Source organism: Microtus oregoni, unplaced genomic scaffold (assembly GCF_018167655.1).
Source record: "Microtus oregoni isolate MIOR12 unplaced genomic scaffold, Mior012 000001F_ref0000356, whole genome shotgun sequence".
Lineage (NCBI taxonomy): Eukaryota > Metazoa > Chordata > Mammalia > Rodentia > Cricetidae > Microtus > Microtus oregoni.
The window spans coordinates 64,344,029-64,358,955 of record NW_024543060.1 but is presented as its reverse complement, the minus strand read 5'-3'; the positions used below and the strand labels follow the sequence as shown (position 1 = coordinate 64,358,955).

The 14,927-nt window shown below is 49.0% G+C and overlaps 1 protein-coding gene across 1 annotated transcript; it reads right to left on the bottom strand.

Annotated features, from left to right (window-relative positions):
- Positions 1-1,524: 1,524 nt before the first annotated feature.
- Naca (nascent polypeptide associated complex subunit alpha) lies at positions 1,525-14,506 on the bottom strand. Its single transcript, XM_041668160.1, has 8 exons — positions 14,424-14,506; positions 13,614-13,685; positions 3,172-3,257; positions 2,840-2,917; positions 2,395-2,541; positions 2,053-2,181; positions 1,811-1,933; positions 1,525-1,667 (listed from the first exon to the last, which is right to left on the bottom strand). The coding sequence occupies exons 2-8, from the start codon at positions 13,681-13,683 to the stop codon at positions 1,653-1,655; spliced, it is 648 nt and encodes a 215-aa protein (XP_041524094.1). The 5' UTR covers positions 13,684-13,685; positions 14,424-14,506; the 3' UTR covers positions 1,525-1,652.
- Between the last annotated feature and the right edge of the window lie 421 nt (positions 14,507-14,927).

The window sequence follows — 14,927 nt, the reverse complement described above, 5'->3', positions numbered from 1 at the left end:
CAACCCCTGGCACATAGTAGCTCTCAAAAATGGTGAGAGGTTGGTTGTACACTTGGGAAGCAGATCTTTGTGAATTCAAGAAAAGCATGGTTTACCTAATGACTTCCAGACCAGTCAGGGATATGTAGAGACCACATCTCAAAACAATCAAGTGGTTGGCACAGTGGCTCATTCAAGACACCCAAGTCTGATTGCCCAGTCCCATGGGGGAGGGGAGAACTTGCACACTGTCTCTTTGCCTTCATGGTGCTACATGGCATGTACTGCCTGCCTCCTCCCACAAATAAATGCAACAATTTTTGAAAAGACTTGTTTGCCTGTGCATCATCTGGGTGCCCAGTGCCAGATTTAGAGGGTATCAGATCGCCTGGGCTCACATCATAGACAGTACTGAACCTGAATCCTCTGGAAGAGAAGCCAGTACTGCTAACTGCTAACATTACAAAACCCTACACAGGTGTGGTGGGTGGGTCTTATCTGTAATCCCAAAATATAGTAAGCTGTTGTGCCAAAGAACAGTCATGAATTTGAGTTCTCCTGATATATATGAATTCCAGGCCAGCTTGAGCTATAGTTTGAGCCCTTCTCAAAAATCAACATCAAAAGTTTATTGATCATATTTTGTCACTTAGAGGTTAAAAAAAATTTTTTTTGGGGGGGGGGGGAAGATAGGGTCTCCACTATGCAGAAACCCAGATAGTCCTCCCTCCTAAATGCTGGGATTAAATGTGTGTACCACTATGCCTGGCCAAGTCAACAAAAAGTTTCTTTCTTTCTTTTTTTTTTTTTTGGTTTTTCAAGACAGGGTTTCTCTGTGGTTTTGGAGCCTGTCCTGGTACTAGCTCTTGTAGACCAGGCAGGTCTCGAACTCACAGAGATCCGCCTGCCTCTGCCTCCCGAGTGCTGGGATTAAAGGCGTGCGCCACCACTGCCCGGCAACAAAAAGTTTCTAAAAAAGAACTTTGCCGGGGCTGGAGAGATGGCTCAGTGGTTAAGAGGGCTGACTGCTCTTCCAGAGGTCCTGAGTTCAATCCCCAGCAACCACATGGTGGCTCACAACCATCTATAATGAGATCTGGTGCCTTCTTCCGGCATACAACCATACATGGACGGAATGTTGTATACATAATAAATAAATCTTTAAAAAAAAAAAAAAAAAAAAGAACTTTGCCCATATAGTATACACCAACAGAAAGCACGAGTATGCGTGCATGTGTGTGTTTGCACGCGGTGGTGGTCTTAAAATTAAGCACCTTCAGTTTATTTTCTGGGAAGAGCTGGGCTGTGGTGGCACATGCCTTTAATCCTTGCACTGGGGAAGCAGAGGCAGGTGGATCTTTGTGAGTTTGAGGTCAGTCTGGTCTATAAAGCGAGTTACTGAACAGCCAGGACTGTTACACAGAGAGACTCTGCCTCAAAAAAAACAAAATGACAACAAAACCCAAACCAAACAAAAACAAACAAAACAGCCCTCCCCCAACGCCCCCCAAAAACTTTCAGGGAAGAGATCAAGCACCTACTGAGTTCATCCAACAAGAAGCCATAACTTTATTAGTGATAGAAACAGTACAAATTTCCAACCAAGCTGCAGTTCCACCTTTGAAACACCAAAAAGGGGGGAGGGGATGGGGAGTGTCCTCTCAGTCAAATAGCTACATTGTTAATTCCTGTAAAAAAAAAAAAGAGAGAGAGAGAGAGAGAATTAGAGGCATTAAAGGCAGAGATGAAGGATTCAGGTCACTCTAGTCTAACACAACCCTGGTCTTGGAATGACTGTCACAGCACACAGAGGAGGGAGGTAAGAACTCACCATAATAGCATTTACAATATCATTACTGTTGTTTTTCAGGGCTCGGACTGCCTTTGCTCTGGACACATTTGCCTGTGACATGACCAATTCTATGTCCTTAACTTCCACACCTGTCTCATCAACCTAAAAAGGGGGAGAGAGGAAAGAGTCTTAACAAATCAAAGAATAACTCCAGTAATGTCCGGAGCAGGACCCGCCACCACACAGAGATGAAATAAAGTCCACAAGATTTTGTGGCATACCTCTTCCTCCTCACTCTCCTCTTGTACTGTCGGAGTCTGAGTATTTTCTTGAATGTTTGAAACAGCTTCACCTTGAACTTTGAACTTCTCAGCAGCTGCTAACTGTGCTTGCTGAGACAAATCTTCAATCTACAGGGCAGAGAAGAGAGGCCCATGAGTAAAAAGCACAGGAATTGCCCTCCCTTTGGACTCATATAGAAAGAAATTAGCTAGCTGTGTCTACAGATTTTTGGTATCACAACTGTATGAGAAGGGCAACAACACCCGCAACTGCACCAAGACTACCTGGCCTTAACTACTGACAGTGGCGGTCTGGAGCGACTCACTGGACACATCACTAACCTTGGCTTCTCCAAATACGATGTAGGTGTCTGAAGCCGGGCTCTTGTAGACATCTGGTTTGGTGATGACGAAGAGGATATTTTTAGATTTCCGGATAGTGACTCTAGTAACCCCTGTAACCTGCCGAAGACCCAGCTTGGACATAGCCTAAAGAAGAGGAAAGAAAATCAAGTTTCTAACTTTAGAAGCAGCTGGGGGAGGGGGGGGGGGGAAGCAGAACACCACCTTCAATACCCACAGCGGACTTTTCTGGATTGAATTTATACAATGAAGACTAGTTATAGTTACCAAGAGCTGTCCCACAGATGCCCTTTTTTGCAGAGACAGTCCCATGACCCTAAACTAGCTCTGAATTTGCCACACAGCTATCCCTTAAGGCCTAATCCTTCTGCCTTTCTGTCCCAAGTGCTGGGAATATAGGCTTTCTATTTTAACCCCATCTTACCTTCCGTGCTTTCTTTTCACTCCGGCTCTGCTTTGCTTTACTGACTGGTTCTTCATCAATTTCAGCTGCTGCCGCCAGCTAAGAAGACAGTTTTGAGTTGAACAGATCCAAAGTTCAGGATGCTTGTTTTCATATGGTTTTGTTTTACAAAGATTCACAGTTTAAATAGTCATGCCTGTTATAATCTTGGTCTCCATATCCTCTCTGACCTTTTCTTTTGAGACATTGTCTTACTCAACACTTCAGCATCAGCCTTCAAACTGCTGGCCAGCACAGTTGTCTTCTAATACTTTCTTGTCTCAATTTAAGTTATTAAGAGAAAGAACACGTACCTGGGCTTGTTGTGTAGCTGTCTGTGTGGAGTCTTGTTCCTCGAGCTCTGGTACTGATTCATCGCTGTCAGATTCTGTTCCCGACCCTAAGAGGACAGGTAACTTATCATTTTCAAAAGCAGAGTTCTAAGAGGCAGCACCTCATCATGGCCCGCCTGAACTAGCTATCGCTGATTCATGCAAGGCCCACAAAGCTAAATAAAGGCAATTGGCTTCTGTGACCCAGTCTGAGGCCTCCATTCTCAAAGATGTGGGACAGTCACCAGACACAGCCAGGTAGCTCATATGCAATAACTGCCTTCTTTCTCTTAAGGTCTTCATTTCTTGGCACAAACACTAAGCATTCATGTGATTCAAATTTTATCCCCAGCCCAGTTATCCAGAAATGTACAGAAAAAAAGGCATCTTTTGATAGAATTAAGTGAGTGAGAGCCTTTAAAATGGGTTTGCAAGGTCAGAAGCAGCTGTGCACACACATTCTGCCTTTCAAACCACTCACCCAAAGAATTTTACCCATTCACTGGAGTGCCTCCATGGTGTTAAGCTTTAACAGTTCTCACCGCTATTAAATACAGACCCATAATCTCCCCACTTCCAAATACAATTCACATATCTTAATTTTCCTTCAACTGAAAGGCCAAGCAACAGTAAATTCTACTGAAAGGGGAGGAAAGCATACACCCACACCAGCCTTGCCAGGAAAACACAGGTCTCTACATTTTTAAGAAAAGGAAGCCCCTGGGCAACTGGTAGTTACTAAATCTAAAAAGTAATAAAAGAAATAGTTTCAAGATTCCCTTGTTTATTTTCCAAGAAAGCAAATTCCAGGCCCAGGGACAAGGTTAGTGATGTGGTAAGAACTAGAGTAAATTAAAGACCTGGTAGGGCTTGGTTTTCACTATCAGCTCAGTTAGGCCAAAAAGGATGATTAGATTCAGGGCTTAGCCTGTCTCACTTTAAACAAGACACAAAATATTATCTGAGATGATAGAAACCAAGATTTAGTACCATATTCCTAGAGCTTCTACATTTAAAGCTACCCTTCTATGTACTATGCCCACACTCAAGCTGACATACTGTACAAAGCGACGCACCCTAGTTAGTATTGGTGGGCAGCCCCCAAGAGGGGTGTGGGCAACACACCATGCACACAGCAAACCAAGGCAAATACCCTTGTCGTTCTTCAGAACAGGATGCTTGGCAGAAGGGGCTGGGGCAGGGATCCCAGCAGGTTTAGGGGTGGGCATGTTGACGAGGACCGGCTGGAAAGGCACTCCCCCAGAGACCACTTCAGGGGGAATCAGAGGCGGCAGCTCATCCTCATCAGCAGGGGCTGGGAGCTTAGAGGGTGATTCCAGCACTGACCCAGATGAGGACTGAAGAAATGGCTGTTTAGGAAGCAGAGGGGGAACTGGGGAGGGAGCAAGAGTCAGGGGAGCTGGTGGGGTAGGCTTTGGAGTCACAGGTGCTGATCCCGCTTCAGGGAGGGCTTTGTCAGAGGTTATTGCTGTCAGAGGGGTAGCTATCTGAGACTCAGGAGAAGCAGCCTCGGGACCCTTTGGGGAATGAAGACAAACATTGCCTTTTGCAGGGCATTTTGAAGAGTCTTTCTCAACATTAACTGTCTGAGGTGCTAGAGCTACTGCAGAAAGGAGGCCCTTTGTATCTTTCTTAGTGGAAGGATCTGAGCACTTAGAAGAATTCTTCTTGGCTTTTGGGCCTTTCTGAACTGGAGTAGTGATGACCAATGCACTTTCTGAAGTGGGTGCAGCAAGCACATCTTTCTTTGCCGGGAGCTTTTCAGATGCCTGAGGGCTAACAGTCCCTGTGCTAGGAGGGGAGTCTTTAGGGGAAGGAGTGATAGATGAGAGAAGGGGAACCTCTTTGGAGGATGGGGCCTTTTTCGGAGCTAAAGGAGAGTTAATTGTGGGGGTGACAACTCCTTTGGAGGTTGAAGTTTCTAAGGTCTCCTTGGGAGCTTGGGATCTCTGGGAAAATGAGGCTGTTGGTACCTCTTTGGGGGAGATAGGAACCACAGAAGAGATAGTAGGGGTCCCTTTGGGAGATGGAGCTGTTGAAGTCTCTTTGGAGGTCTCAGTTGCTGGGGCCTTTTTAGAAGTTGGGACTGTGGTGACTTCTCTTGTAGCTACTGCTGTTGGGGCAATAGGGGCCCTTTCAGGAGATGTAGGAACTGGGGCCTTTTTGGAGGAGAAAATCTTGACTGGGGGACTTGGGGAAAGAGAAGTCCCAGTTGGGGCAGTGGAAGCACCTCCAGGAGATGGGGCTGCCGGGGTCTTTTTGGAGATAGGACTAACAGTTGTGACAGTGGAGTTGCATTTAACAGACTGGGTTGCTGAATTCTCTTTGGGGGCTGTAGTTGCTGGGGCCTTTTGCGAAGAGGAAGCCATCTCTGGCAGTGAAGTGGTGACAGCTTCAAGAGAAGGATCTGCCAGACATTCTTCAGGGGGTGAAGTTCTTGGTGCCTTTATGGATGATGGAGTTTTTGGACTCTTTGAGGGAGAGGGAGGAATTATAGCTGGGACAGCACTGGGAGACAGGACTACTGGAGCTTCTTTGAGAGCTACAGGCGTTGCAGTTTTACGGGAGGAAGGGTTTTTGACTGGGAGGATAGCCGGGGTTATTGGAGTTTCCCGGAGGGAAACAGTAATCTCCTGTGTGTCAGCAGGGAGGGCTATAGGTGCTGAGGCCTTCTGCAGGGTGGGAGGATTCTCGCATGGTGCAGTGGTGACCCCTTCAGGAGACACTGCTGGTGTTTCTTTGGGTCCTGCTGTCTTATTGGCCTTTTGGGGAAAAGGAACAGTCTCTAGTGGTGCAGTAATGACTCCTTTAGAAGATGGTTCAGTTTCTTTGGGAGCTGCAGTTTTGAGGGACCTTTTGGGGGATGGCATTGCTGAATTTTCTTTGGGGGCTGCAGTTTTTGAGGTCTTTTTGGGGGAGCGAGCAATCTCTAGTGGCACAGCTGTGACCCCTTCAGAAGACAGCTTTGCTGGAGTTTCTTTGGGGCCTGCCATTTTGGAGGCTTTCTTGGGAGCTGAAGGAATCTCTAGTGGCCCAGCTACGACCCCTTCTGGAGATGGGATTATGGGTGCTTCTTTGGGTCCTGACAGCTTAGGGGTCTTTCTGGGGGAAGGAGTCTCCAGTGGCCCAACTGAGACACCTTTAGAGGGCTGGGCTGGAATTTCTTTGGGTGTTGATGTTTTGGAAGTCCTTTGGGAGGTTGATGTTGCTGAAGTTTCTTTGGGAGTTGCAGTTTTTGAGGTCTTTTGGGGGGAAAGAGGAATCTCTAGTGGTACAGCAGTGACACTTTCAGGAGTTGGGGTTGCTGGAGTTTCTTTGGGGGCTGCCGTTCTGGAGGCCCTTTGGGGGGATGGAGTTACTGAAGTTTCTTTGGGAGCTGCAGTTTTGGGAGCCTTTTTAGGGGAGGTAGGACTTTCAGCTAGGTTAGTAGGGGCACCTTTGGTGGATGGGGTCCCAGGAACCTGTTTGGGGGCTACAACTGGGGGGTAAGAAATCTCCTGTGGTGCAGTAGTAATTCCTTCAGAAGATGAAGCTGAGGCTTCCTTGGGGGCTGCAGTTTTGGGGGACCTTTTGGGAGATGGCACTGCTGAATTTCCCTTGGGGGCTGCAGTCTTGGGGGCCTTTTTAGGGGAGAGAGCCATCTCTAGTGGCATAGCTGAGATGCCTTCAGAAGATGGGGTTATTGGAGCTTCTTTGGGAACTGCAGTTTTGGAGGCCTTTTTAGGGGAGACAGGGCTCTCAGCTAAGGTAGTAGGGGCACCTTTGGTGGATGGGGTCCCAGGAACCTGTTTGGGGGAAGGAAGCTCTAGCGGTGCAATGGTAACCCCTTCAGATGTGGTTGGAGTTTCTTTGGGGGCTGCAGTTTTGGGTAGCTTTTTGTGGGATGATGTTGCTGAATTTTCTTTGGGGGCTGCAGTTTTGGGGGCCTTTTTGGAGGAAGGAGAAATCTCTACTGGCACAGCTGTGACGCCTTCAGGAGATGGGGTTATTGGAGCTTCTTTGGGAGCTGCAGTTTTGGAGGCCTTTTTAGGGGAGGCAGGGCTCTCAGCTAAGGTAGTAGGGGCACCTTTGGTGGATGGGGTCACAGGAACCTGTTTGGGGGCTGCAGTTGTGGGGGAATGAGGAATCTCCTGTGGTGCAGTCATGACTCCAGAAGATGGAGCTGAAGATTCTTTGGGGGCTGCACTTTGGGGGGCCTTTTTGAGGGAAAGAGGAATCTCTAGTGGCACAGCTGTGACCCCTTCAGGAGATGGGGTTGCTGGGGTTTCTTTGGGGGTTGCTGTTTTGGAGGACCTTTTAGGGGAGGCAGGACTCTCAGCTAGGGCAGCAGGGGCACCTTTGGGAGATGAAGTCACAGGAATCTGTTTCTGGGCTGTCGTTTTGGGAGCCTTTTTGGGGGAAGGAGTAATCTCTGGTAGAGCAGTGGTGACCCCTTCAGAAGGTGGAGCTGAAGTTTTGGGGGACTTTTTTTGGGATGACGTGGAGTTTTCATTGGGAGCTGCCGTTTTTGAGGCCTTTTTGGGGGAGGGAGAAATCTCTACTGGCACAGCTAGGACCCCTACAGATGGGGTTGCTGGAGTTTCTTTGGGGGCTGCAGTTTTGGGGAGTTTTTTAAGGGAGGCAGGACTCTCAGCTAGGGTAGCAGGGGTACCTTTGGGAGATGAAGTCACAGGAATCTCTTTTGGGGCCTCAGTTTTGGGGGAAGGAGGAATCTCCAGAGATGCAGTGGTGACTCCATTTGATGGGGTTGGAGTTTCTTTGGGGGCTGAAATTTTGGGGGACCTTTTAGAGGATGAGGCTGTTGAACTTTCACTGGAGGCCACAGTTTTTGAAGTCTTTTTCAGGGAGGGAGAAATCTGTAGTGGCACAGTTGGGACCCCTTCTGGTAGAGTTTCTTTGGGGGATGCAGTTTTGGGAGTCCTTGTAGGGGAGGTTGGACCAGCTAGGGCAGTAGGGGCACCTTTGAGGGATAGGCTTGTTAAAGGCTCACTGAATGCTTCAGACTTTGGTGGGGAGGAAGGAGTCACAGCCGGGGTACCCTTAGGGGATTTTGGAGTCTTCTGTGGGGAGGCCGGAGTCACATCTGGAAGAGTAGTGGCAACTTTGGGGGTTATAGTTGCTGGGGCATTTTTGAGGGAGGGGGCAATCTCAGTTGGAGCAATGGGGGCTCCATTAGGAGATGGGGCTGCAGGGGCCTTTGGGGGAGACAAAGAAGTCATAGCTGGGACGCTTTTGAGCGACAGGGTTGCTGAATTATCTTTGGGGACTGGAGTTGCTGGAGTGTTTTTTGGAGAAGTGGGAGTCACATCTGGTACAATAGGGGCCACTTTGGGGGGCTGGATTAGAGGGACCAGTTTGGAAGCTGTAGCTTCTATGGTCTTTGGAGGGGAAGGAGGAATTTCTGCTGGGACAGCGGGGCTATCTTTGAAAAACAAGGTTACTGGAGCCTTTTGGGGGGATATAGAGGTCTCTGTTGGGGCAGGGAAGGGAGGAGTCACGGTTGAAGGAACAGGGGTCCCTTTGGAAGATGAAGGAACAGGAGAAAGCTCAAGTGAGTCTGTAGGACATTGAAAAGAAAGACAAGCCCCAGGAAGGAGGGCAGCCTCAAGCGGAGAAAGAGAAGACAGAGTTGCAGGAGAAACATCTGGGATAGGAGAACCCTTCTTGGATGAAGGCCTTTTAGTCTGCGGAGACATACCAGACAGGGAATCAGCTGGATAAACCATTGTTCCTTTCGAAGACACAGAAGCACCCAAGTCTTCTGGGCGCTCTTCAGGAGAGGAGGCCAAGGATACCACAGAAGAAATACCTTTCTTTGTACCAGAAAAAGAAATCCCAGTTGGGATTGGAGCAGGAAAGGGCAGAGACCTGGGAATTTCAGGAGCCAATGCCTCCGTAGTTGTAGAAAGAGAAACATTTTGAGGGTTAAAAGCCACAGACACGGGACAAACTTCAGGGGCTAAAGGAACCAGAGGTGAAGTGGTAGTAATGGAGGTTTTAGAAGCAGAGGCACCCTTGACAGTTCTAGGAGCCAGTTCTTTAGGATCAGAAGATTCTAAAACTAACGGAGCCATTGCAGGAGCTGCAACAGGACATTTGAGAGACGACAGACTGACAGGGTCTGTCTTGATAGCAGTTGAAGGATCAGCACCCAGGGAAGAACTAGTAGCATTGGCTGCTCTCGCTACAGGTACAGGTCCTTCTGCAGTCTTTGTCGCAGTGGCTCCTGAAGGAACCCCCAAAAGCAATGTACTCTGAGGAGAGGGAGACTCTTTATGTGCTGCCACGGCCAAGGGTAACAGAGTGGGGTCTTTTCTGGTACAGAGTCCTAGCTGGGTTGGAGAAATAGGGGCTCCTACATTTACCAATGCTGAAGTGGGGAGATTTTTAAGACCTTCAGTGGCTGGAGGAGGAGCAACTGGTATTCCTAGAGTAGCTGATACAGGAGCAGCAGCCGCTACAAGTGAGCTAGCAGGGGAAGTTACATCTTTACTACTCACAGGACCTGATGAAACTGGAGGAGACATAAAAGTGGCAGGTGCAATAGAAATGGTAGAAGGGTTATCCACAGCAGGTTGGATGGCTCCAACAGACGAGACAGGAGTTTCTTTTAAGCCAGTTTTTGGAGAAGCAGTAATCTGAGTCACCAGAGGCTGCTGAGCGACATTAGAACCTTTGGGAATTAAAGAGGCCGTAGGAGATAATAAAGCAGCAGCTGTACCTGAGCAGCCAGGAGGGCTGCAGATTACACTAGTAACAGCAGAATTGCCTCTGTCAACAGATGGAGCCAGGGCAGACGCTGGAGCCCTCACTGAAAGAGCTGCCACAGAATCAGAAACCAGCTCATGTCTGGAAGGAAGGGGAGGAATTACAGATCGCTCCGATGGGTAAGATGCCTCAACAGCAGAATGATCTACAGAAATGGTATTACTCACTGTAGGATCTGACACAGCACCAGGACCTGACTGACGTAAAGGCTGGATAGGAGAATCCAAAGAACTATGATGTAAAAGTGGAAGAGGTGAGCCCAGAGAAGTAGGGGGTGCTGGGAGGATGTTGGGAGTTACAGTGTTTTGAGCAGGTGAACTAACAGGTCTGTTTAGGTTAAGGTTTAACGTATTTTGTGGCACCAGGGCTGAGGAAACGGGGATCCCTTTGATTGGAGAAGTGACGGACAGTGTTTGAGGACAGGATGCTAATCCAGGTGGAAGAGAGGCCAGGGGAGTTTCAAGGTGGGAAGGAAAAACCCCGACTACATCTGGAGGACTTGGGGCAGTGCCTTTCAAATTCGGAACTACCTGAGAGGGTTTTTGACTAGCAGAAGCCTTTGGTTCTAAGGGAGCAATAGATGCCAATGGCCCTGACTCTGCTACAGCAACTGATAAAGGTAAACTGGGAGGGTGAGGTGGAGATACAGAACTCTTCTGAGCTGAGTGAGGAGCCACTGCAACCAGAGACAAGGGGGTCGAAGAGGACCGGGCACCTTTCTGAGTTGGACCTATCATGGGAGAGGCCAAAGCTAAGGCAGCTGGGGAGATGGGAGGCCCTATTAGGTGTGGAAGGAAAGTTGGAGTGTGAGGGGCAGTTCCCAGAGGTACAGTTTCAGAAGGTGGCTGGGGAAAAGGAACTTCAAAAGGGGTTGAGGAAATACTAGGTGAAGGGAATGGGGAAGGCTGATTAGCAGTTACTAAAGGGCTTTGTTGGGGGGCCAGGGAGCAAGGAGGGGCAGGTGCAGGCTGCCCTGAAGCAGCAGAAACATTCAAGGCTGAAGGCATAGGAAGCACAGCTGGAGAAAAGCAAAAATAAAATAAAAAAGGAGATAAAGGGAGGGGAAAGGTGAGTTGTGCAGCCCAAGTTGGTAACATGCCCCACAGGAAACAATGGAGTTTTAAGTCTGAGAATGAAGGTCACCACACAAGATTAGAAAAAGGTGACAAGCACTATCAACTTTCCCTGTACACACTTCAGTGATTAAAGTGGACTACATCCTTCTCATTTCCCAAGTTCTACAAAAATAAACCAACTATTTTAAGGTGGGGCAAATAGTCTAAGACCAGCTCATCCCTAAATGGGGCGTACAGGCCCACACCCTCCCTGTTACCAGGGATTAAGCATGACAGGCAAGATTACTACTATAACCTTAGTCTTCTTTATGAGACGGTCCCACACCTTAGGCTGCCCTTGAATTTACAATCCTGCCTCAGCTTCCTAAAAAGCTGGGATTTTGCCACTAGCCCCCAACCTAGAGTTGACTGAGAACGTGCCTTCCTTTCTCTTCCCTCCAAAATTGACACTCCCCCCAACGTTCTGTTTTTATACAGGGCCTCACTATGAAGCCCCAGGTGGCCTGGAACTCAGAGAGGGGTCTACCTCTGTCAGGATTAAAGGTGTACAACCACAACCGGCCCAATCTTTGAGGAGTCTAAATAAGGGGAGATGGGGGAGTATTTTTTTTCTTTTTCTTAATACTTTTAGGTTCGGACTGGAGAGATGGTTCAGTGGTTTAGAGCACTGACTGCTCTTCCAGAGGACCCGGGTTCAATTCCCAGCACCCACATGGCAGCTCACAAATGTCTGAAGATCCAGTTGCAGGGGATCTGACACCTTCACACCAAAGCACATAAAAAATTAAATAAACTTAAAAAAAAAAAAAAACTTTTAGGTTCTACCAAGCTGGGGTAGGATCTGATTATATTGGAATCAAGTTTAGAAAGGATATACCTAGCCTAATTCAGTTCTATTGAAGCCTAAACTCAACATTTAATACCAAATATTAAACACCAAGTCTCAACTAGAAGTGCTTTACATACCATACTCTATCTCTTTTTCAGCAATATTGGCTCTTCAGACATTGTAACTCGAATTAATTAGGACCCAAGGAAGTGCAAGGTACGAATTATAACATGAAACTAACCAAACTGTTAAGACATACCTTATAAGAATTATAATGAAAAAATACAGGCTCCCACCCCTTGATCGACAAGCATGTGATCCCACCTAAACAGACCACTATTTGGCACTAAAAAGATTTCTCTCATTTGAGAGAACACTGATTAAAAAAAAAAATCAACAAATGACAAAAACCTAGAAGGGTGAGAAAAAAAAAAAAAAAACAAGTCCACAGCACCCAATCTCAAAAGTCACCCAACCAGTTTGTTCCCAAGTTCTTCTAGGACAAAGAGGTGGTGGCTGGACCAGCCCTTCTGGGAGAAATGGTGGTCAAAGCCTTTTGATTATAATGAAAATACTTCTAACTAGTGCCCTAATTTACTGTCTACAGACATTCCAGTAAGACTAATCACAGTTCAATACCTAACACGTGCTGGCTCAGACTAATTAAGACTACCTTTAACAATAAGAGCCGGAACCAGAATACTCTAAATCCATAGAAATTTCAGCCCCCACATTTGTAAAGTTGAATTTAACTTTGTTTAGCTCTGAAGTTACAGATCTTCTGAGACCATTCCTTTCCTCACTGCTCATTTCCCAGGTCAGGGCACAGACCCCCTTTCGGGCCCAGCAGCTGGACTAATCCTTTCAGCTGCTAAACTCAGACAGGTGGGAAGGAAGTATATGCTTTTAAGTACTTTAAGTCCAAAACACAACAGAAACTGCCCGTTGAGTAAGTAGCAAAGAAAAATTCCACTAAGAACAAAGTAGAGGGTGCATTCTTGAGACACCCCTCACTCAGTTCTCAAGAACTGACTCGGAATGGCCATTTCACATTCTTCCCAAGTTTCCTATCAAAATGTGTGAACCAGCATTCAAGTCTATCTTCACACTACGTTCTATTTCAGTTGAAATACATTTATTTATTTCAGCACTGGGTTCCATAAAATGGAACTATTCCAACACACCATAAGCCCCCCAGCATCATCAATTCCTGCAGGTTAACTAGCCTAGGCTGAGGCTCTTAGTAAACACTCAACAGCCGCACATAGCACACCCAGACATGTGACTCAAGGCTCGGTGCCAATCACGGCTATCTAAAACCTTGATGTAACTTGCTGGCCAGCTTCACCATAGCTCAGGTCTCCTTGGCCTGCCTCTGGCACCTCGTTTCAACGGACTAGAACCACCCAGGCTCTGCCTGCCCGCTCTGCTCAGGTTTCGTATATGATGTGAAGACGCCACGGAGGAGCTTTTCAAGCAGCCGGTGTGACACACTCAGAGAGCCAGGGACCTGTCTATAAGCCTAAAGACAACCATTTTTTATTCTCTTCCTCTAAGGAACTCTCCTGGTGCCGGCAAGATAAAAGTTACCCCAAAGTTACAACCCTACCTTACAACTGTCTTTAAATAGCAGTGAACGACAAAAGGCAGACCTGTGTTTGCCATCTTAGCCACCAAGCGTGGCGTTACCATCAGTTTTAGTTGCCAGCAAGAGAGCTATGGGCACCTACCTGTCTCAGCCTGGGGCTGTGGCAGCTCCTGCTCTGTGGCAGGGACGGTTTCTGTGGCTTCGCCAGGCATTTCTGAAGGGAATAAACAGGAAGCCCGAATTAACTGCGGGAATGCACCCGCCCAGCCCAGAGTCAAGTATTTGGAAAATACAAAACCAAACCACCTGCAAAAGGCCGGTAAGAAAAGCACGCACGAGGGCTCGGGGGGGACAACCTCCCCAGGGCGACGGCAGCGGCGTGGGGATGACACGACCCTCGGCGCCCCACTGAGCAGGCAGCCCCTTCCCATCCCGAGTTTCGCCCAGTTGCCCTACTCACCCCCAAGGCCAGCAATCCGAGCTCGGGCTCCCCATCCCGAGGCAGGGACCCTTCCCGTCCTAACACGCCCGCCGCTTGACCCGGGACTCCGGACTCCCTGACTTCCGAGAGCAAGGAGCCTACAGGGGCCATCGGTCCCACCAAGCCCCGGGCACAGGACGAGCGGCGTCGGGGGCATCAGGCTGGGATGCCAGCCACCTCGGTGGTCCCTGCAAGGCCTCCCCGGTGCGGGCGCACCCGACCCCTCCTGCCCGCGCCGCAGTGGCTCCCACGTCCGCACACCCGGACTCCGGGCATGACCCGCAGTCCTCCGCTCCTGCTTCTGCCTGGACCCCTACCGCAGGCCCCATTTTGTCCGCAGGCCCGGGGAGGAGCGGGAAGTCTGAGCCCCACACCACCGCCGACGCTCCGTAACGGAAGCCCCGGGGCCTCCGGGCTCGCGCCAAGGGAGGATGGCTACGGATAGAGAGCGGAGAAGCCAGCGACACTTACTGTGCGGAGGACGCGGAACCAAGATGGCGGCGGAAAGAGAGCGAGCGAGAGCGTGACCCACGCTGTGGCAGAAGGAAGACGGGAGCCGAGGGGGCGGGACCAACATGCGCTTCCGGGTCGGGCGCGCCGGCCTGCACTTCCTCCGGCGGTCCGAGCAGCTGTTCGCCCGGCGTCGTGGTGACGCCGCCTAAATAAGGCGATGAATTCCGTAGAGGACGCGCGGGCCTGGCCGGAGCCGCCCCGCCGTGGCCTTGACCCCGAGGGACGCGCCCGGAGTCCTGTGGCGGAGTCGCGACAGCTGTCTAAAACGGCGTTCCTACAGTTGCCCTTCTCTAGAACCGGACGCGAGTTTACAGCCCGTGTCCGCGCGTTGGAGAGAAGCGGCTTGTTACATCAAGTTGTTTTAATTTTGGGATAGACGATTTAGGGCAGCGAAAGCCGGGTTCTCTCCGGGAAAACCGCTTTATCCCAGCACTCGGGAGGTAGAGGCAGGCGGATCTCCGT

Bases quoted from the DNA above. Each gene is read 5' to 3' on its own strand.
- Naca (XM_041668160.1), bottom strand. From the start codon at position 13,683: ATGCCTGGCGAAGCCACAGAAACCGTCCCTGCCACAGAGCAGGAGCTG. The intron at 2,542-2,839 runs GTAAGATGGGGT...CCTCTTCTTTAG, and splicing joins GTGAAAAGAAAGCACGGAAG to GCTATGTCCAAGCTGGGTCT. The intron at 1,934-2,052 runs GTATGCCACAAA...CCCCCTTTTTAG, and splicing joins AGGAGAGTGAGGAGGAAGAG to GTTGATGAGACAGGTGTGGA.